General features: G+C 37.4%; 1 protein-coding gene and 1 non-coding gene across 2 annotated transcripts in view; one reads left to right on the top strand and one right to left on the bottom strand.

Annotated features, from left to right (window-relative positions):
• The window catches only part of syt7b (synaptotagmin VIIb), a 65505-nt gene that overhangs the window by 22611 nt on the left and 20915 nt on the right, over positions 1-21979 (top strand). Inside the window, exons 2-6 of the mRNA XM_085907190.1 lie at positions 9459-9499; positions 9957-10060; positions 14972-15051; positions 15356-15490; positions 17969-18169. Of these exons, the coding sequence (XP_085763316.1) occupies positions 9459-9499; positions 9957-10060; positions 14972-15051; positions 15356-15490; positions 17969-18169 (561 nt within the window). The remainder of the gene's footprint in view (positions 1-9458; positions 9500-9956; positions 10061-14971; positions 15052-15355; positions 15491-17968; positions 18170-21979) is intronic.
• Positions 6176-6247, bottom strand: trnad-guc (transfer RNA aspartic acid (anticodon GUC)). Its single transcript has one exon. It is a non-coding gene; the product is annotated as a tRNA-Asp (tRNA).

The following is a 21979-nucleotide window of genomic DNA, read 5'->3' on the forward strand; positions in this document are numbered from 1 at the left end:
ATACTGTGTTAAAAGTAAATAAAAACATAATTTAATGATTTACGTTTTCAACCCATATTCAATTGAATACGCTACAAAGAAAACATGTTTAATGTTCAAACTCATGATCGTTTTCTCTTCCTTTTTTTTCTAATAATCACATTCCAAAAAGGTGGATACAGGAGAAACAAAAGATTTGGTGTGAGTGGAGGAATGCTCAAAATACACCTTTCATTCCACAGGTGAACATTTTCATTGGAAATAGGTTGGTGTCAGGATTTTCATCCCAAAAGGCTTAGTTTTTTCATCCAAGGGTGCAGTGAGGTTCACCAATTTGTGAAAAAATATGTGAGAAAATATTCCAACAATCCTCAATGCACAATTGTAAGGAAATTAGAGATTTCATCATCTACTGTCCATAAAATCATAAAAAAGGATTCAGAGAATCCAGAGAATTTGTTGAATGTAAATGGCAAACCCAACCAACACTGGATGATCTTCAATCCTTCAGTCCGCACTGAATTATAAACAGCATATTGCCCTGTGGGCTCAGGAACACTTCACAACGCAGTTCACACGCATTACGTTAAGTCATATCTCGTTGCCTGCTGAAGATTTGAAAACGTTCAATTTCCTAAAAGGGATCGGTCTTTAAGTTTGCATAGCAAAAATGTGAACACATAAATCCAAGGAATGTATGTTTAATGAAATTGCAGTACTCAGAAATGTTCAATATGCGGGCCACCCATTGAAATGGAATTGCATTTCTTGCCAAACGCTAACAAGCAAACCAGGATCGATGGTTGTCAAGGCCTCAGTTTCCCACGTCTTTAGATCCTCCTTTCTTATCAAGCTTGAAGACACAACACACCTTCTCCTTTCCAGTGAAAGGCATTGTTGTTTATTATTCCGGATCCTCATTATCTGTCATTCATAGGGTCCTTTATTTAAATCACATTCGTAACACAAAGAAATTAAATTATATCTACAGCAGAAAATTACACATTGTGGTACACATTGTCCACATTTGCATACAAATACTCAGTCATCGATGTTATTCTTTCACTTGGAGATTTTATCTTGATGAAACTTGATTGTGAACGACTATATTGTTGTTTCAAATGATGTGTAGGGAGATAAAGGTAACTGTGTTTTTTTTCTGCGTTTTTTTCTGTGAATCTGCAAAGTTGACAGTTTAGTAACACGCGCTACAGTGAGAAAATAATCATTGTCACATAGCGTTATTGTACCATTATTTTGTGACGTGATGGCGTTTTTGGAGGTGAATTGGGTCATTTAATACCCACATGTCTGAAACTGACTGCTCATCGTATTTTCTTAAATGTGTTAACATTTTTTTAATGCAGTCTCATATCCTCCGGCATATTCTTTAAAAGCTGTAGAATTTAACAAAGAACAGTACAGTACACTTCTTTTGTCTTTGAGAGAGGGTCAAATAGAGGGCAAAGACACAAATGAGATACTGGACACACAACTTTGATGAAAGACTGATGGTATCGTTGCAATAACGTCACTCTGCCAAGATTAGAAAATGAATCCTGGCTGACATCTGTGGCTCTGGAATTAAGCACATGCTCATGCTTTTGAGAAATAAGATTAAGGCGAGGCATTTTTTAAAGTCTCACTCATTCAAACGTTTAGACCGTATAAATTGTCAAGTCATTGTTGACATATCAAGAAAGTTCCTGGTGAAAAAACATTATTTCCCGTTGATGAGAATGGGTGTATCCCCACCCTAAACAAGTTGTTCTTAGGTACCGGTGTCACACACAAGGCCCGGGGGCCAAATCTGGTATGCGACATATGCCCATAGGTCCACAAAAGCAAATCAAGAGGTCTAACTCATGTTTCCTGTGTTCCAAATTATTAAATTTTAACATTGAGAGAGAATAAATTGAACATTAGTTGAAAAGAATTTCCTTTACTTTGTCTTTCAAAACTAGTTCCCCCATTTTTGTGTATATGTAATAGATTGATGAAGTAATTATATATTTGCATAGTTCCAGTCATAACAGGGCGCTAAGAGAAGCCATAACTATAATGTGGCCCATGACAAAAATGAGTTTTAACACCTCAATTCTCTCAGCTCTGCATTTTCATGCATCTGGGTCAAAGCAGAATGAGCACATTCAATTGCCACACACTTCATCAAACAAATAATGGCTTTTATGTGTTTGCCGGCTTCCCCAAAATTAGCGGAGCGATCAGTTTGCGTCTTTTTGTACTTCTAATTCCTTGACTTCAAAGTATAATTTTGTGCTTGCGGTGCTCTTCCAAATGTTCCATGGTGACCAAAAGCCTCTTTTAAATATGGGAAAAAACTGTGGGATGCTTTGTATGCAAAACCATCACCACAGAGGTGACAAGCCGGGCTGAAATCCTCTTCGCCGTCAATGCCCTAATAAAGTGGATTTGCAAATACAAAAGACTCGGCCGGCCTTCCCTGGAGAACTTGTTGCATGCGTGAAGCATTCTTTGATACTTTACCTCACCATGAAAGGAGAAAAAAACAGAACATTGTGCTGATGTAATTTGCTGCAGCGAGGAAACATTTCGACTATTAACTCTTGTCTCTCATATCTATTGTTTAGTTATGGTGTCCTTTTTACACCCGTTGCCAACCGCGTATGCAATATGTCAAGAGTAAGTAAACACTCAATTTAGCGCACATTATTTGTGATCTTATTAAAGCTGGCTCATCCGAGAATCAATCATTCTTTGCTGATTTATATATTTATACGTGCGTATGTATGTGTATGTCAATATGTGTACCCTCCTTAAACTCCACAAATGTTATGAGAATGATGGAGGCTTGATTTTTTTTTTAAGATTAAAAAATACATGGTTTTATAGATCTGTCGTCACAAAAATAGGACATTTGCCATCTCGGAGTGAGAGCCGTCCCAATGAGCTCCTGAAGTATAGTATTGGGACAATTCATTCACAAGAGGATAATTGGCCAGGTAAAGTCCAAATCTCCTTGTGACTTCAAGACAGGTGAAGCAGATACAAGCCTGCTGTTGATATGCAAATGAATTGGCGTCTGGAATGCAATTGACTCGCTCTAGTGATATGAAATCCATGGTGATACCAGTGTAAGTGAAAGATACGTTATCATTAGGCTAAACAACATCAACAACATTCTACAAGACTATAACATTCTAAACCTTAGATATGGCCAAATGCTTTCTTTGATAAAACATTGTGAAGTGAGCCTTATCATCATCAAAGTCTACAATTGAGAGAAACCTTCAGAAATGTCAAGCCAAGACAAGAAGCAAGGTGAAAACCTTGACATACTATTTAAACTGATGGCACATCCAATCAATGTCCATTTTCGTTGTTTTTATGTATGTAATCTACAACACTTTTCATTGTGATGCATTACAACACACTTGGATGCAGACAAAACACTTACTTTGATTAATTGGCTCAGCCTCTTTAGCTTCTGACTACATTGTCTGGCTTTAACATTACTAACAAATGCTTGCTGTGAATTTGTATTTATGACATGAACTTAAAACTAAATTTGTTTAACAACAGTAGTGGGAGTGCAGGAGCAAAAAAAAAAAAAACTCTAATGAGAGCGTAAGTAGTAAGAAAAATAATAAATAACTTGTTGCTGGAGTTGTTGAGTTGGCTTAATGTGAAAAAAAAAATAGTAAACAAGACCCTATTTTTATCTGGATATGTGACTAATCTAAATGACATTTATCATTATTTTTTTCATTTGCTCTTTTCTAACAACCCTACTGAAAGTACAGCAGTTAGTCCTCAAACCCAAATGGTAATACAGTATTTATTTGTTCAAGTTAAAACACATTATAATAACATATTAACTAAATCAACTCAGCATTGCTGCCCTGTGATTGGATGGCAACCAGTTCAGGGTGTCCCCCGCCTACTGCCCGATGGCTTCTAGAATAGGCTCTAGCACGCCCGTGAGGGACAAGCGGTACAGAAAATGGATAGATGGAACTTGGCATTGCTCTAATTGATATCAAATGTTATGCAAACTTCCAGTTTTATGCTGTATTCATACTAGCAAGCATACTAAATTGTTACTGTCGTATCCAATCAACTGTTAAAACACGTTAAAGTAAATCAACTGTCATTGTTGTATTCAAAACAATTACTAATACAAATTGTTCAAATTTCTAGTTTGCTGTATTCAAATAATATGTTAAACTGGTAAATTTCTGTTTTCCTTTGTTCAAATCATGTTACACTGGTCAAATCTATGTTTTTCTTTTGTTTCTCACTTTTCTCTTCATGCTCTATGGTGGTTGCACTATAGTCATTTAGATTGTGTGTCTGGCAGTAAAACCTTGGTTGTAATCGGGGCAGGACTAGATCAGCAGAACTGCATCCTCCCGCTTCCCTTTTTGACAAGTCACGTCAAACAAATGTCAAATGAATCTGTAATAAATGTGTTGTTTATGTACTTGCCGAAATAAACAAATCAAATCACGTTACTGTACATACTCGATGTTGAGCAAAGTCAGGGGGCAGGGCAATTTCTTTAATTCAACATTCATATGCACAAAAGTATCTACTAAATTATTAAATATAATGTAATTACAAAAACAAATCAATGAAAAGAAGTTAGTTTTGAAGATTGAAAAAAATTGAACAAGGTATAGCAGATGAAGCAACAGCAGATATTTCCAGAAATTAATAAAACAATATCAGGTCGCAGGATACTGAAAAGCCAAATACATTGTATGGCAGCTACCAAAAGTCCTAGAATGAGCCACAATTATATACTGGATGTGTTTTTTTTCCAAAATACAATAATTCTTCAGTAAGCTCTAAATTAGTCTTATCATTATAACTTTGGTGTCATTTACACTATTGGATTTGTTTGCTCATGTAGTGCTGAGATACTATAATCTACGGAGCTGGTATAAAACTAAAAGTACAATGCAGTGTTTATCAGCCTCCACACATTTCAACAATAAAAAAAAATCATGCCCTTCTACACAAAGAAGTGGTTACACATTTACCCATTTCCATCGAGTGAAGTATTTAATTGTTCTGTATGTATTGGTCACATGTAAATATAAGTATTGCAATTGAGATATATTGGTTGCAGTAAGACATTCATCTTCTGAGCAATATAAGTAAAATTCATAGCACTATTGATTTTCCGTCACAGCACACTAATGTTTCATGGAAAATACAGGAAGAATATATAGCTTGGATTTAATAGTTTTTCAATCATTAAATACAAGAAAAATGACAATCGACTATCCTCAAAAATATCACGTTTCATGAGCACCTATGTCCACTTGAAATTAAATGCCCTTTTACAGACAGAGGGCACCTTTTTGGTTCTTTCAAAGAAAAGAAACAGGATGGTACCCTGACCAATTAATTGGCCAAGCAATTATATCAGCCAATGTTACCCTTTTCAAAAAATTATAATTGGTCAGAGTTTTGCCAATGAAATGCCAATGTTACTTTTTCAAGAAACAGTAAATGCTGTTCAGTACATTTGGGCATGACGTCAAGAATGTGAATGGCTGACAAAACGTCATTTGATGTGAATTACATCCTTCTCCATCTTCTAATATGCTCATTTGGATGTGATAGCTACAGTAGATGCCTGTTTTGGTTAGGACTTAATGTTCAGACTGCATTATTAGTATGTGGAGCTCAATTTGACTTGAAACATGCGTGAAATATTCTGTTTTAGCAGATTAACCCAATTGTCCCGAAACAAAACAAATTTATTACCTCAATTTTAAAACCAATGATGGGACGCTCTCTATATTTTGTGTTTTGACAAAAACAACAAAAATAGTCAGACAGCTTTGTGACACTTCATCAAAGTTTCAAACCTTGCCCTTGGAAGGTTTTTTCTCCTCCTCCTCCTCCTCAACATGTGTATAATCATCATGATCTTTCAAATGTTCTCTCACCCGAAGCCTGACTTGTCACACGGAGTAAACCTCTCGATCCTCCTCATTACAAGCAACAGATCACAGCTGTCACAGTTTGCAGACTGTGAAAAAACACACCTGTCGCTCAAATATTTGAGCATATGCTTCTTTTGCAGTCCTTCAGTTGTTCTGAACCAAAACACATCAACATCTGTGTTTTGCCAAAGAGGAATCTTTTGGCACACAGACACACAATAACCAATGCAGCTAGTATAACACAAAGAAATAGACTCCCCGTCAGGGAATCGAACCCTGGTCTTCCGCGTGACAGGCAGAGATACTATCCACTATACTAACGAGGAATACATTTGGTCTACATGGCCTAACGGTCATTGGGCATGAGTGCCCAGTAGCACCCTAACCTTTGGCTCAGCAAGTAAATGCATACACTGAGGTTTCCATAGTGTAGTGGTTATCATATTTGACTAACACGCCGTTCGAAACCGGATAGCACAAGTAGACATCTTAATTATCTATTTATTTATTTATTTATTTATTTATTTATTTATTTATTTTCTATTTATTTATTTATTTATTTATTTATTTATTATTTATTTAGGTTATTTGCTTATTACGTATTCATCGCTCTTATCTATTCGGTTTTACTCTTTGTGCTATTTGATTGTATGTATTGTGTAATGTGTCTAGTCACCGTGGGATGGTGGGAAACGTAATTTCGATCTCTTTGTGTGTCTTTACGTGAAGAAATTGACAATAAAGCAAACTTTGACTTTGACAAGTACTTCCCCGATTGTAACATAATAACGCTTTGATACACTGCTGGTTGGAACTAGACGTGTGTGTCTGAATAAAGCAACAACCTGGGTTTTTCTCACTTTGGGCACCACTTCTGTTGCAAAAAATGACCAAATTATTTAAATAATTGACTTGACTTGAAATTATTAATTATACTACCACTAGGGGCACCATTTTGGGCTGTTGCACTTGTGGGCCATCATGTCCAATGTTGTGATGGCCCTGCCAGAACCAGCACGATCCCTGTATATTCCAGATATGCTGCAATAAGTATATTATAATGAGTGTTTCACATTGGTGTCTCTCTGATTGCAAAAATTACATACCTATGACATGCTCAACTCTTCTTATATTTTATCAATAAATTGTCAGTGATGTTTAGGGACACCTTTTGATATATATCCTTGTGTGTGTATTAGGATAGATGCATCAATATCAGTACATAGAGCTTTTACTCAAGAGGTAGTCCTGCAATGGTCTCTATATTAAAGCCCCGATAGTCGAATGATGCATGGGGCTTGTATCATAGCTGCATGTCTAATGTCAAAACTGCTGAAGAATTCAAAATATTATAATGAACGACATTATACAAACACTAGCTGTTGTATTACTCTGGCCTCTGCAACTCGCTGCCAAGAAGAAGCATGCAAGCTAACCCATCCAGCGTTTGCCTTGAGCATTATTTATCATTATAATTATTTTGCAACACCGTGTGCAATAACTAACCCAGATTTGATTGTTGGCCACAATGCAATGTGAGATTCTACTTAAGGCAAGCAATAAATAATTGAATATCTATTTTTTTATTTATTTTTCTATATTTCTTTCTCCACATGGCCAACACTTAATTTTCATTTTGAATACATCATATGCTTTGTGAGCATGCATTTAAATAAAATCTTTCTTGATTAAATGTTTATTACACGACAGTATCACTCTCAAAATCTACACATTATGCTCGAAAAAAATCTTGCAATAGAACCCAAACTTCTCAGTAACTGCTTTATTCACTAGTAATCGAGAATATTTTCTGAGGCCCATGTCGTGCTGTGCTCTACACAAATTATCTTAATCACTACCATAAAGTGTTTGGCAAAAACAATGTGTTTGTCAAGAAAAATAATCAAATATGCCAGCCTAATACAACTGCTACCAAACTTCTGTACTTTATATCCAGTATGAATACCATGTGAGTGAATTCTAGTAAGATCCCAATTATCCTTAAAATGCCTTCTCTTCAGCACTCCTGGCTAGTGCTTATGGCTTGAGTGACACACAGGGGTCACCTCCCAGAGTGCTTGACTTCCTCCACTTCGAAGAGATGCTCTTCTGCAGTTGTACGTGATTGAGTGTATATATTCTATGAGTTGCACGAGACTCCGCGAGTGGGCTGAGTTGCTCGAGCACAAGCTCGTCAACGCAGTAGGTAGAAGGAGGGCACGCAGAGGGAGGAAAAGCATGGGCAGAAATACTCAAGGACAATGTGGAGTAATTTAACAGAGAGGCAAGGGTGGAAGATGAGCCTGCTGGGCACTCACCTTTGCTAACTTCATGCTGAGTTCACAGGCAAAGTTACTAGATTAAGCGAAGACATCAATATTGATAAGTGCATTTCTGGCAAAGAAAAACTGCTTCTGTTTGTATTTTTAGCAATCATTACTACTGTACCACTTAGATGGAGAAATATCACGGCCCACTTGCTCTCAGTTTTCTCATTTGCTTTCCACCGTGCCGACTGTGGAGTGAGTGGTGAATTTCTACACAATTTAAAACAAATAGCACAAGTATGTCATTTGGGTCGGCAGAGACGCAAACAAGAATATTCTTTTCAAATTAGCAGTTCATCTGTGTCATAAATCATGACATTACCAGAAAAGAAAATATTGCCGAGACAACAGAGGCTGCGGGCAGAATGATGGGTAGACAAGAATAACAATGAGCGAACACAGCGAGGAGAGAAAACAATCTGTAGCGTTTCTGCTGAAAAGGAAATACCATTGCATTGAATTGGTAGACGATTAATAACTAAGTGACAATATGTCATTTATATTCAATCGTGGCTCTCAAACACACATTGAGTATGAATGAGAGCATTCGACTTATTGCAGTTTACCTGCAAGAGTCTCTTGTTTACACTTGAAGCCACAGGAGGGACACGGCATGATACCGAACACAACATAGCAGGTGCCTCATCTTCAAGTCATCCGCTGCTCACCCATAGCACACTGATTTTATACATACATATATATTTACAGATACAGGATATATGTACTACTAATAATATATAAATAATATATTTGTTCAATCCTGTCATTTGTCACATCTTGGTGAGTATTGTGTACTTTGTATTCACTTTTTGGACTTTAAGTAATTTGGGTTTTTGATGATTCCATATTAGTCCTTTGTTTGAGTTACATTTTTGTGATAAATCCTTTTTGGAGTACACACCTGGCTTGCCTCCGTGCTTCCCTGCAATTGGATTCTCAACCTGCCCAGACCATAACATATGTGCTGTGTTTTGATCAAATTAAGCTTATGTCTCCAAAGATTTGAAATTATATTTTAGATATGTATGTGTGTGTGAATTTATGTGTGGTATGTGGGCAATGACAGATGATTTTATTCTTATTTTCCTCAAAATATTTGCCTCAATCCACTCTCTCTATTTGTCTTAAAATATTCATTAGTGTTCACGAGGCAGAAAAAAAGATTTGGAGGGGATAAAAGAGTGATTCATTGGTTTGCTTAATTTTGCAGGTGGAAGGAATTTGGCACTTATGAGCTCATTGTTTGCAATGGTGAGTGTCTAATTGAAAGGAATACAGAAGAGACATTTTCATCTAGCGAGGCGGCAACCAAGTTGCTGGAGGATTTAAAGCATCGAGTAGCTGCGAGAAAAAACGGAAGCGAGTAATTGCATGGCTTGTGGCCCCTTGATATGATCTCTTCCTGACATGTGCACATCGTCTATTTATACACAGAGCACGAGTATGAAACAGTTCTTTTTAACACTTCTCACTCTCGCTGATAACAACTTGCAGATGATGATGAATCAAAAGGGAATCCAGGCCAGAGCATCAGAGGGATTGGCTCCCAATTGGCATTATGTATTTCTACAATATAAAGTTCTGTCACCCTTGTGTCAGTCCTTCAATTCAACACAAAAGAACACAAAGCTATGATGTTATTTAACTGGAACATCAATTGATTCTTCTCCTCTTTGTGTGTCCACCTTCCTTTGTCTTTCTCACTTAGGTTCAGTGTCTCTCAGTGTATTCCTGGTGTCTTTGGCATTCCTAGTATGTGCCCTTTGGCTGGTAGCTCTTTGTGGTGTCTGCACATGGTGTCAGCGTAAACTGGTAAGTAACAGTATATGTTTCTCTAATCAATCAGTTGCCATGTCAGTTAACCACTCCAATCCAAGAGCGTCTATGAGAGCGTACGTAATATTAATAATGGGACTTTTCCACTTGTTTCAAGATTTTTGAAATGCCAACACAACTTGTTTAAAAAAAAAAGGTGTCAATACCGTAAAGTAATTTTGGAGCTTCTGAACGATACGAGGGCTAACTTGGAGTTGACACAAGAAAGCGGCATGCAATGACCCTTATGACAAAAAAAAGTCCTTTCAATTCTGGATTTCCAAATATCTGGATCATCTCAGAGAACGGAATTTTCCAGATACTGCATAATAATAAATGCCAATAAAACATGGACTTATTTTAAGTAAATGTGCAATAGATAGCCAACTGCTTTCGGCACTTAAAGATCAGCAATTATTGTCACAAAATCAAACTCACACACACTCCATGCAGGGTACACAAAAGTGTGAGCATTTTCTCTTTCTTACAAAGTCAGTCTCTTCCACTTACACATCCAATTCCATCAGTTCAAACTTCATTTTACGCTTACAGTGCTCTTCCAAATGTTCCATGGTGAAAACCATCAAGGCTACTTAAAAGGCTAAGCCCTCATATAAATAAGGTAGTTTTCACCACTTTTTGTCTCGTCGTCAACATCAGGCACAATCTGCAATCTGCTAGCGTGACGAAAACATGCAATTTGGCACCTGCTATTTGGAATCCTTGCAAAAGATCACAGTCTTAGTAAATCACGCGCAACAGCGCACACAATCTGTTCAAGAGAACACACAATTTAAAACTCACTATTTGAAATCTCAGTAATTCATGCCCTGTGGCACTTCTGTCCCTTTTTATTGATGTTGATGCTTCGAATACAAATAACATGCCTTAACCTGTTTCTACCATGCTGTCTTTATTGAGAATATTGGCATTCATCATTTACCACTGCTGACATGTCTAAGCCAAGTTGGAAGTCTGAGTTTACGTGTATCCCCAGAAACTTGAAGATGGACACCATCTCCACACATTAATATCGTTAATAGTGATGGGGGCCATATTTCCTGCTCACTAAACCCACAATGAGTTGTTTGTCTTTGTGATTTTAAGGACTTATCCACACACCACCCCACCAAGCTATGCCCTCATCCTTGTATGCTGTCTAATCTCCATCAGAGATGAGACCAATTAACGTGGTGGTTTGCAAATTTAATGTCTGATGCCATGTGTGTACTGCATATACAGGAGAGGACTCAGTGGGCACACTTGTGGAAAGTTGGTTTTGAGACTCATTGCTGTGTCTCTACATTGTTAATCCAGCATCCAGTGGTGAAGTCGAAGATCTGTCTGGGGAGTGTTGTATTAAAGGGCGAGTTCAAGTCAACTAAGAGCAGCCGAGCAGAAGAAAAATGAACAAGAATACAATGTACAGCACAATAATTGGAATAATAAGAATAACAATCCCTCTTTATCGTGGTGGAGGGATTTGCATGTCCTAATAATCCTAGGAGCCAAAATGTCTGGGGCTTTATGCCCCTGGCTGGGTCACCCATGACAAAGCACGGCTCATATACCCCTTATAATGATAAATAAAAATGGAGACTGTTGTCCAGACGGACGGGTGGACAGGTAGATGGACAGCTGGATGAATATAAATGAAATATGAGCAAATTTGTTATTTCAGAGATTGGTAACTTTTCATCTTAATCCGTATCCAAGAAGTAACTCACTGTTACTACACTGCCGTATGCCAATTTACACGACCTTTTTCCACTTCCAGTATTGATTCAAAATCCAAGGACAACTTTTTCTTATAAATTGGTCAGTAGGAAAGTTTAAAAAGTACAGCATGATATCAGTATATAGAACTGAAAGCAGATGGCTTTAATGACAAACACATTCAACATTTTGCAGCCTGCCATGTTCTAGCCCGTAACATTTGGCCATTGAAAGTAAACTGCACTCACGTGGGCAGTCACGCTTTTTGCTTTCTCCATTCTGTGACCTTGGACAGAATGTGTTCAGTGAGTGTTTACTTCATGTTGTTCATGCGGAGTACAAGGTACCGGAGCCAAAGAAAGGTTTGCATATTTGTCCCTGACAGCGAGTACAATCGGAAACTTTACTGCGCTCTGTAATCAGGGCTTTGTGGGCCACGCGCTTTGTGCGTCGTGGCTGCTTGCCTCATGCCTCCAGCACCATACTAATGATTCATATGCTAATAAGAATGGCTCGGAGCAATCGCCTCTGCTGTTGGAGCAAATGTGAATCTACCTATACAGTTCGAGCCGCATCATGTCATTTTTGCTTTGTCTGGTGGTTTGAAACAGGGACACAAATAGTCTAAATACTGCTGTAAAATGCCAGACTTTTTTTTTATACTGTTTTAGTTTTGCACCGATTTGGAGTAATTTTGACAATTTGGAACGGCTGCACATTATTTGAATTTGTGTTTCTAAAGTCACAAAACCTTGGGATTCAAATTGTTATCATATATAGCGGGAGACGTCCTTCTTTTGTAATATAAGTGTATAGATACTAATAATAAAAAAGGTGACCCAGTTCTTGAGTGATAGCTTAAGACTCAACAAGGATTGTGTGACAAACTGACAGACAGAGGAACAATATAGAATTGAAGTCAAGAGGACAGAAATCATTCAGTGTCACCATCCAATATGTGTCATCATCACCTTTTATCAGCCTCACACAGGTGTACAGAAATGTCAGAAAGGTCACATCTCCAACAATCGTCATCAGTTAATATCCATGCATCCATTTCCTGTCCTCTCGCAGCCGACTTTGGTGAGAGTCAACGCACAACTTGCCGGTCATATATCAACAGTCACATTCTAATTAACCTGACTGTAACTTGGAGTTGAGATTCCATTCCATGCAAACCAATACTCCTCCGGTCTGAGCATTATAGTTAAAATTCTGGTGTTAAATTGACAGAAATGCCTTCATCTTTTTCATGATTTATTTGCTAGATTACAACAGGTTGAAAAGAGCATTATTGCCACTGAGTACTGAAAGAATAAAGTGGAACACCAACTCAATAGCATTGTGAGAGCAGTCAACTCATAGCTCAAAATTAGGCTTCAGGGTGAGCACTTATACCAGTAAATTGTTCGCTTTGAATTTCTGAGAAAGGCAATTTGAGAATGGTTAGGGAAAAATAGCTTCTAAAATTGTTTGCGTGCCAAGTATAAGTCAACCAGGATAGGCTTTCGCTTCCCTTACCAAAAAGTTTGACCAATGTAATAAAATCAAAAATTGCGTCAGCAAATTATGAGCTTGAAAGGCTGCTCAAATTGCAAAACATGGCTATGGCTGTGCATTTTTAGTTCCACTGTAAATATAAGGCATCATATGCACCCTCTTACTCCTTAATATCAGCCATCAGTATCATTGTAAACTTATCTGTGCTTATCCTGCCGATCACCGTCTGTGTTTCTCTGTTATCGTTTGTCTTTCCCCTTTTATTCGAAAACGTCTGGTTTGCATTTGTCCTGTTATCTTTTTATCTCCATGTCCTTGTCAAAGTGTCACCACTTTCATTCTATCGTCTAGTCAGTGACTAGATGATGCTAATGCAGTTCCGCCTTTGTCCTATTTTGTTTGGTATAATGACATGTAATCTTTTCAGTTCATTTCCGCTCCAATGGTAAAATCTATAAACCCCAACAAATGTTTTTCTTCAAAAGAAATCATAGATACAGACATTTAATATTATTAATTGATTTTGAAAGTGGCTTGATTTACCGAAAGATAGCACGTCTGCCTTCAAGTCCAGAAGTCTTGGGTTTCAATCTCAGCACCCTGTTTGCATATTCCCCCTGTGCATCTCCTCCATGCACAGCACCATTTGCATCTTAAATTCATTGAAAATTCAAATATCTACTTAGGCATGAATGTGCGTGTGGATGGTTATATTGAACACACTCTACAATTGACTGGCTGGCTCAAAGTCTATGGTGTACTTGGATATTTGCCCAAAGTTTGCTACAATTGGCACCATGTCCATTTTTGGTTTGGCTTAAGAAATTTCCTTTCCAATCCAAACAAGATGACCTGGAAGTACTTGAAGAATATGTCATTCGATTCCTGAAAATCCCTTGATGCATTCGACATTTCACAAAAGTAAAGCGCTTTATAAACAGAAATGCATTACATTGGGTTGTGAGCGGCACAGTGGCGTACTGGTTAGCACTTTTCTTGTATTTTGTTTTTCAAGTAATGTAATATCGCAAGAATCTATCTGCGTGTATACCTTCTCCCTAATCTGTGCTGATGGTCTCATGCTGCCTCATGATCAGTTTCTCCTTTTGTCATTCATGCTCCTGCTACCGCTAGCCTGTCCATGGCTCGTCTATTCAGCACCTTACTTCCACTCTTTACCAAATATCTGTAGTTTTGAGATCCTCGTTATCCCTATTAAGTAGTTGTCATTTATTTTGGTCCATGTGTGCATTGTGCCACATGCTTTGGGGGATTTTTTATTTATTTATTTATTTATTTATTTATTTATTTATTTGTTTGTTTGTTTGTTTGTTTGTTTGTTTGTATGTTTGTCGCATGTACTTGAAACATCTTACCTCCCTCCAACAATCCCTCTTCGTACTATCTTCTGATTATTCCATTGTTTTCTTTATTTATCATTGTTGATAAATAATATTAATTCCACTAAAGCAAGTAATATTTTACTGGAAGAATAATAGCTACTATTTTTATGACCTGCAGTGAAATTCTTTTCTAATTATTTCTTTTTTCTGTGTAAATGACCCTAGCAATGTTTTTCACCCAATAAAACTACTCAATGCAAACAAGTGGCCCATTGACAGAACAGCAACTGGACATGTAGTAGATCATCCAAAAGTATCCCCCATTATCTTCTACCTTGTCTGTCCACAGGGGAAGAGAAACAAGCCCGGGGTGGAAGCTGCCAGTTCTCCAGAGTCTGTGAGAGGTCGAGGGGAAAATAAAGCCATCAAGTAGGTGACAGGAAATTTGCAGATGGGAGACACATGGAAATGATTTATGTCGGGTTTCTGAGTAAATAGCTCGCCTTTTAGCATTCTAACTGGTGCAGCAAGCCTCTATTTTTATCAAGAAATACAAAACATGTGAATAATTGATGATATCATAGTGATATCTAAAAAATGTAACAAAAACAACTTTGTGCTCACTTTTAAAATTGAACTGTGGTTTAGATTTAATCACCTGTGTTCCCTCCTTGTTATGATGCTTAGGTGTCTTATGTCGTTTAACTGTCTTTCACACATTCTCTGCTTGCAGTGAGCTCGACAGAGACTTCTGGAATAATAATGACAGCAGCAATGTGCAACAGAGGTGGAGCTCTTACCCACCGAAGGAGTTCCTCTTAAACATGTCTCCCTATGCTCCCTATGGTGACCCTCGCCTCACACCCAAGTGAGTCTCAGTCAGTGTTCCTTAAGAAACAATGTATTTTATCAGTGTGGCGCTTGAAGTCAAGCGAACATGATAGTCAATTGGAGCTTGCCACTAATGTCCTTGAATCCAAGGCTTTTTATGGAATAGAATACTGTATATGAAAAGACCTCGAGAAAATGGGACAGAACATCTCAACTTGTATTCATGCTGTCTGGTGTACATACTGTATTTTACCTCAAGTCTCCCATCATCCATGGTAATCCTCATGTTTTCCATTCAGGCATGTCCACAGTGTGGTGATGTTTTGTATGCACTGCCAGCCATGCAGCTTCTGATAAAAATGTACCCTGCCTTCCCTCAATATTGCTTTGAATGAAGGATAACCCTCATGTTGGTAGAAATTACAATTACTATGCAAATGATGCCTGTAGATTGCGCTTTCTTTCAGATAATGGTCAAAGGAAACAAGAGTTATCCATCGTATATATAATGATGTTAAAATTGCATTGTTTAAATGTGGTCAAGTCGAGAATGAACTTTTGCAACTTTCAGCCCATGAAGCGTTACCATGAGGACCCTTACAGACTATATCTCAATGTTTTTAGCAACTCTGCCGACTGTTTGATTGGATTCATGTATATTTATTATAAGTATACATCAGTGAGCATCTGTGTTGGGTTGACTGGTCACTCTATTTCTTTTTGAATATTTTATTTTGCATGGGGTGGTCTCCGCGCTCCCTTCGTGAGGTGTTGGTTTGTGATTATGTAGCATCTTGTCCAATCTTGCCCTTCTCACATCTTCTTCGTGTCTCTCTGTCTTTGCTCATTACTTGTCAGAACCCACACTGTCAACACCCAGAATTGTTAGTGGCTTAAGGAAACGTAAAACTCCATTGAGCCATTTCAACGCCCTATGGTGGTTCATCTACAGAATGGAGTGTAACCTCCAAAGCAGAACACAATCAAATTGGACAAACAGGAAACTCCAATATCAATTTATGAAAATTGAAGTAATATTCCATTATAACACTGTTATTAACTGTTTTAAGTAACATTGTAACTTGCATACACATACAGCATTGTTAAGCCACTGCTTAATGTAAAACAGAAATAATTTTACTCATAGCATGACTCAAAGTAACCAGTTAAATGCACCACACAGTACTATTAAACAAGACTCGACAAATTAATAATAAATAAACAAATAAACAAATAAAAAAACAAATAAATATATATATATATATATATATATATATATATATATATATATATATATATATATATATATATATATATATATATATATAGAATATAGTGATACAGTGATACAATATATAGAATATATATAAATATAAATATATATATATATATATATATATATATATATATATATATATATATATATATATATATATATATATATATATATATATATATATATATATATATATATATATATATATATATATATATATATATATATATATGTATGTATTGGACAAACAATGTAAGCATTATGACAGACCTGCTACCAAAGAAGTCCAATGATCTGAATTTATCATTCCCGTTGGAAATGGTAACTGCAAGTAACTGCATAAAATTGTAAAGTCCTTCAGCAACATCAAAACATGGCAGACATATTTCGTTGTGTTTTGTTGTTTAGATTGCAATTCCTGTGCAATTCTCATGAGAACATGGTTTATTTATACTCTTATTTTAATATTAGCCCGGATTTTAGGATGTTGACCTAGGAGGCATTTGGGATAAATCTGCTGGCATTTTACGACACTTAAAGTTACACAACAGAGAATACCTGCAGTCTGTTTATTTAACCCTCAATCTGTACTTGTTGTGTAAATGTTGTCACAAAGGATGCCCTGGTTAAGTCTTGTGGTATGTCTTCACTCTGTGGGAGGTCTCTGTTCTGATGTCCTATCTCCTCCAATTTGTGGTTTGCATAACTTTAGTGGGGTGGGGGTGGGGGCTCTTCTCTTCATGGGGTATTTTATCGCAGAATATTATGTATCAACTCTTCCAATATGACCACCATTTTTTGAAATCAAGAATCTTGGAGTCGACTGCAAACGACTGTTAATATTTGTTGTCCTCTTAAAACTTTGATGATGCAACCCCCGTTGTGCCTGACTCCCAATGATACAAATGAAGTTCGCCACAGGTGTTTTAGTTCATCCGAAGTGCTTGTTGTCTTGATAAATTGTCAACAATAAGAACAAACAGCCATTACCAATATTTTTTTTGCCAGCGTAATTGTTACTACTTTGAAGTGCCCATAGAAGAAAATAATGTGTTCTCCCAAGTCATTGTGGCTAGTCAGTAAACTTTTACTGGCTGATGAACACTTGGCTGCATTTTGCCTTGGATAACCTCAACGCTAACACTGACAGCTCTCCAACTTTGTCCTTATGCCGTTCGTCCGTCTTTTGTCTTCGTTGGTGTCCTCTTTTGATCCTTCCCTCGTGTTTGTCCGTCTCAGTGGGGCTGTGGATAAAAGTAGGCAGGGCGGAGCTGGACCCTCGCCGGGGGCCAGTGACAGCGGGGTCGGTGCTTGCTCTGGGGCTGAGGCAGGGCCCAGTCGCAGTGACAGCATTCGAAGCATGCTGACTGGGGGCAGCAGGGCTGGACGTTGGCAGACGGTCCAGAGCCACATGCACGCAGGAGGCCTGCGGTTTAGCAAGTAAGTCCCGCATGGTGATGGTGGCGGGGTATGCAAAATGAAACCCGGGGGCAGTGGAAGCTGAGGGGCACATGACCAATTGATTCCACTTGTGGTTCTTATGAGCTTTTCCCCAAAGAGAAATTCTATTGATCTAACCTTGGTTTATACCTGATGTTGTTTGGTGGGTTTAGTGCAAGGTTACATTAACGTTGCAATTTTTATTTCAAGTTAGTTTTTATTTTGTTTTGGAATTTATATTCTGTTCACTTTACAAAGCGAGTTTGATAGCTTTTATGGGTTTTTGTTTTTTCAAAAATGTTTTATTTAATTTTTATTTGATTTCCTATCAGCGTGGGTTTTTTTTAATATAAGGAGTATTTGTGGCATGCAAGATAAATAAAAAAAAGTCACTCAAAGTGTTGTGTTACCAAGTTAACTAGAATTACGAAACACTTGTTTGAACATTAGCCGTACAGTAACACCAAAATAAATACATTAAGAATCATTGTTAAAAGCTTCGGTATTAAATTAATTGACAAAGATTAAAACAAAGGACAATTTTATTCTAACTTTAGTTCATTTTAGTTCGAATTACAAATGTAAAATGTAGTTTCATTTAGTCAGCGCTTCTTGGTTTTATTTATTGGTTCAATGTGCGTGTTTTCAGCTCATATCCCAAACTACACGAGCATGTACATGTGATATTTCTCGGTGAAAAGAAGTAAAGAAGTTAGCTGATGTTACTTCATTTACTTACATTTTTGGTTTGTGCATCGAAATGCCAAAACATTTCGTGCAGTGTTAGTCTTTGCTGCAGCCATCCTGTGTTTGTCATGAAATATTATTCTATCTATTAAGTAAGAGTTCGTTTTGGAAATTGTACTTTGTATCTTACACAAATGTTGACATACTATAAAAAGCATGTTCATTTTTCTTATTGTTTACTAAATTCACCAAAACCTGTTCAAATAGCCAATCCCTAGTGGGAACAATGGATGCCTCCAACTAATGAGTTTCTGAATTAAATTTGCATAAAGGAGAAAAGTGTTTGGAGGTAGCCAGCTGTCTTGGATTGCATGGGAGTGATGCTCCATTAACTGTTGGTTAAAGCCTGTGAGAGTGTCGAAAGTTAAATGCACTTTATCTCCACCAGATGATGTCAAGCCAAGTCAAACTGTTACTCTGCGGGCTCTAATTTAGTTCAGGCTGTGACAATTTCATGGCTATCAACGAAAACACTGGCTCAGAGGAAATCTTCAAAAATAGCTCATCTGCTCATCTTTTTTAATTCCAGGTCGGCCGCTGCATAAAACAGCAGGGTAGATATTGTATTGGGTCATTTGCACAAATCAAAATCATTTCTTCAATATGGTGAATTCAGCCAGATGTAACCTAATTCCTCTATTTATCAGGTGAAAGCAAGACCTGTTTTTTGAGAAGTGCAATTTGGGTTATCTAAAAGCCAATCTACTTCATCATCTCGACTTTCTTCTGCATTTGACAAGCGGTACATTCAGCAAACAAGATGTTATTGGTCAAATGTGCAGATGATCACAGCTATTCAGTATGATTAGATTATATTTTGGACAATTAGTTCTTAAAATGATCATTCAAGCAGTCTTACCTAGACTCATAACCCTGTGCTCTTTCGTGCTGACACTTTTGTATTTGCATTTACTCACATGGGAGCAGAAACTGCCCAGGCTTGGAGATTTTGCTTCATCACATATGCATAATGTACCTTATGAATCCCAGTGTGGTCACCATTATTACAACAGTTAATATTCTATGACCAACAATGTGAGCAATAATGACAACATGTTGAACGCTCATTTGTGCTGCACCTCTCTCCACAATATAAGGTACAGTGAACCCACATCCATATGTAAAACTGATACACTATGTACATCAATCTAATCCAACTGATCTGGAATCCTGTTCAATATGCAAGGTTTTGGCAAAGTAATCAAAAGAAGCTTGCTCACTGGCTTGAATTTGCCAGGTCAAGTAGCAAAGTCATCAGGATGTCAGCCAAGAGAGTAAGTGACCCTAATCTAACATATTTCATTCCATTTTAGCTGTATCGATCTGTGTTCACTCTGATCTCTTTCGCTAATGTTCATATGCAAACAGCCTATTACCCTAAAACTAAATTTGATTATTAAACAAATCCATTATCGTTATTTGTAATGTTATAGTATTTCTATGTGGACATATTTCTATTTAATAGCTTTCACTTCTCCTTTATTTGCCTCTGTTATTTGGTATTTTTTCACTCTGTCTGGTTTTCACACTCTTTAGTTTCTCTTAATTACAAAATCATTCAAGGTTTAAAGTCACCCTAATTGACTTTCAAGCAAGAACAAAAGTGAACTCGGAATGCAAATAATGGGAGAGAATAGAAAGAATTGACTTTGTTGGTGCTTTTTGTGAGCACTTCTGGAAGACAAAGTAAATACCAATGGCGGTCGGTGACTTTTGGTGGCGGGCACGGAGCTTTCGGACTGCAGCACAGAGCCCTGTGTCTGGCTGGTAAGAAGCTGAAATTGTTTTGCAAATCTTGTCCTTTTAGGCATCAAAAGCCAATTCTGCTTGGACAAGCCATATAGGCGCTAAATGGCCGAAGCCTACGACCATGTCGTTGACTTGGCACAAACGTCGTCACTCAAGTTGTTATATTTTGTCATTTACGATTGTGCAGAGTCAGTTTACTCACGTATTCACTAAAATTCTCATCCATTCCTACGTAAACACTCTGTTGAAATATGCTAACCTGCATATTCAAATGAAGGGATGGACCTTTCCCTCCAGCTAAGCCACGCCCTCAAAATGACGCCACATTGTTTAGAAACTCTAAAAGGGTCTATTGAACAAGAATGATTGCATGAATGCCAGCAATGCCTTTCTCCTCCTGGTGTTCATCCCCTGACTTTCCAATAGAGTTCAAGCAGAGTTAATTCCGCAAAGTGCTGCAAAACATAAGTTCAAGCAGTAAATCCTGAACAGCATTAGGCCGAGACAGGGCTGTTTACACCTCTTTACAAGTTTACAGACAACAATGATAGAGGAGACGATAGAGGCAGAAGCACGTTTCTAATTAAGAGTAATCAACTGGTAATTGGTCTGATTTAAAGAATGGTGACTTGAGATGGAGTAGGAATGGAGTGAGACTAGAGAGAGTTCAAAAGTGTAGAAAAGCTGAATTAACAGAGATTTAAGAAGGAAAGGAGTGATCATGTGGACAGAGCTTCAGGGAAATACGTAATTGCTAAGCAATTCAGGTCTCATTAGAGACAGATTAAAAACTTTAGTGGTGCAGATGTGCATTGAACACTTCATTTGAGTTGAAGTTTCAGTAACACTCTAAGATTATGCATATGTACAATATACATTTAATTAGGGACAACCGACACAGTCCAATTTGATCCAATAAAAGTCCCGGATCGAATTAAAAATGGCCAACAAAGGAAAAGAAAAAAAAAAAAAACATCAATCATTTGTAGTCAGTATTATGGACTAGCACATCTACCTCAGAATTCTCACAGGCCTGCCTTGTATGGAATTTGCATGTCCTCGTCATGCTTTTGTGGACTCAATAGGTCGGACATAGGGGGGGGACATATTAATAAAGGTCCAAATGTCTGAGCGATGAACAACCATGCGAAATAATGCAATAATCTGCCATCTTCCTTTTGCTTGTACTGTGCTAATGAGCCCGAATGATTGCCTTTGTCAGCATCAAAATCAACGGAAACACAGGCCGAGAAATAAGATCATGACATTAACGCTCTAAACTGTCAATTTGTTCGTCATTATGTGCCATTTTCT

The sequence above is a fragment of the Syngnathus leptorhynchus genome, chromosome 3 (genome assembly GCF_054491065.1).
Source record: "Syngnathus leptorhynchus isolate UIUO chromosome 3, UIUO_Slep, whole genome shotgun sequence".
Taxonomy (NCBI): Eukaryota; Metazoa; Chordata; class Actinopteri; order Syngnathiformes; family Syngnathidae; genus Syngnathus; species Syngnathus leptorhynchus.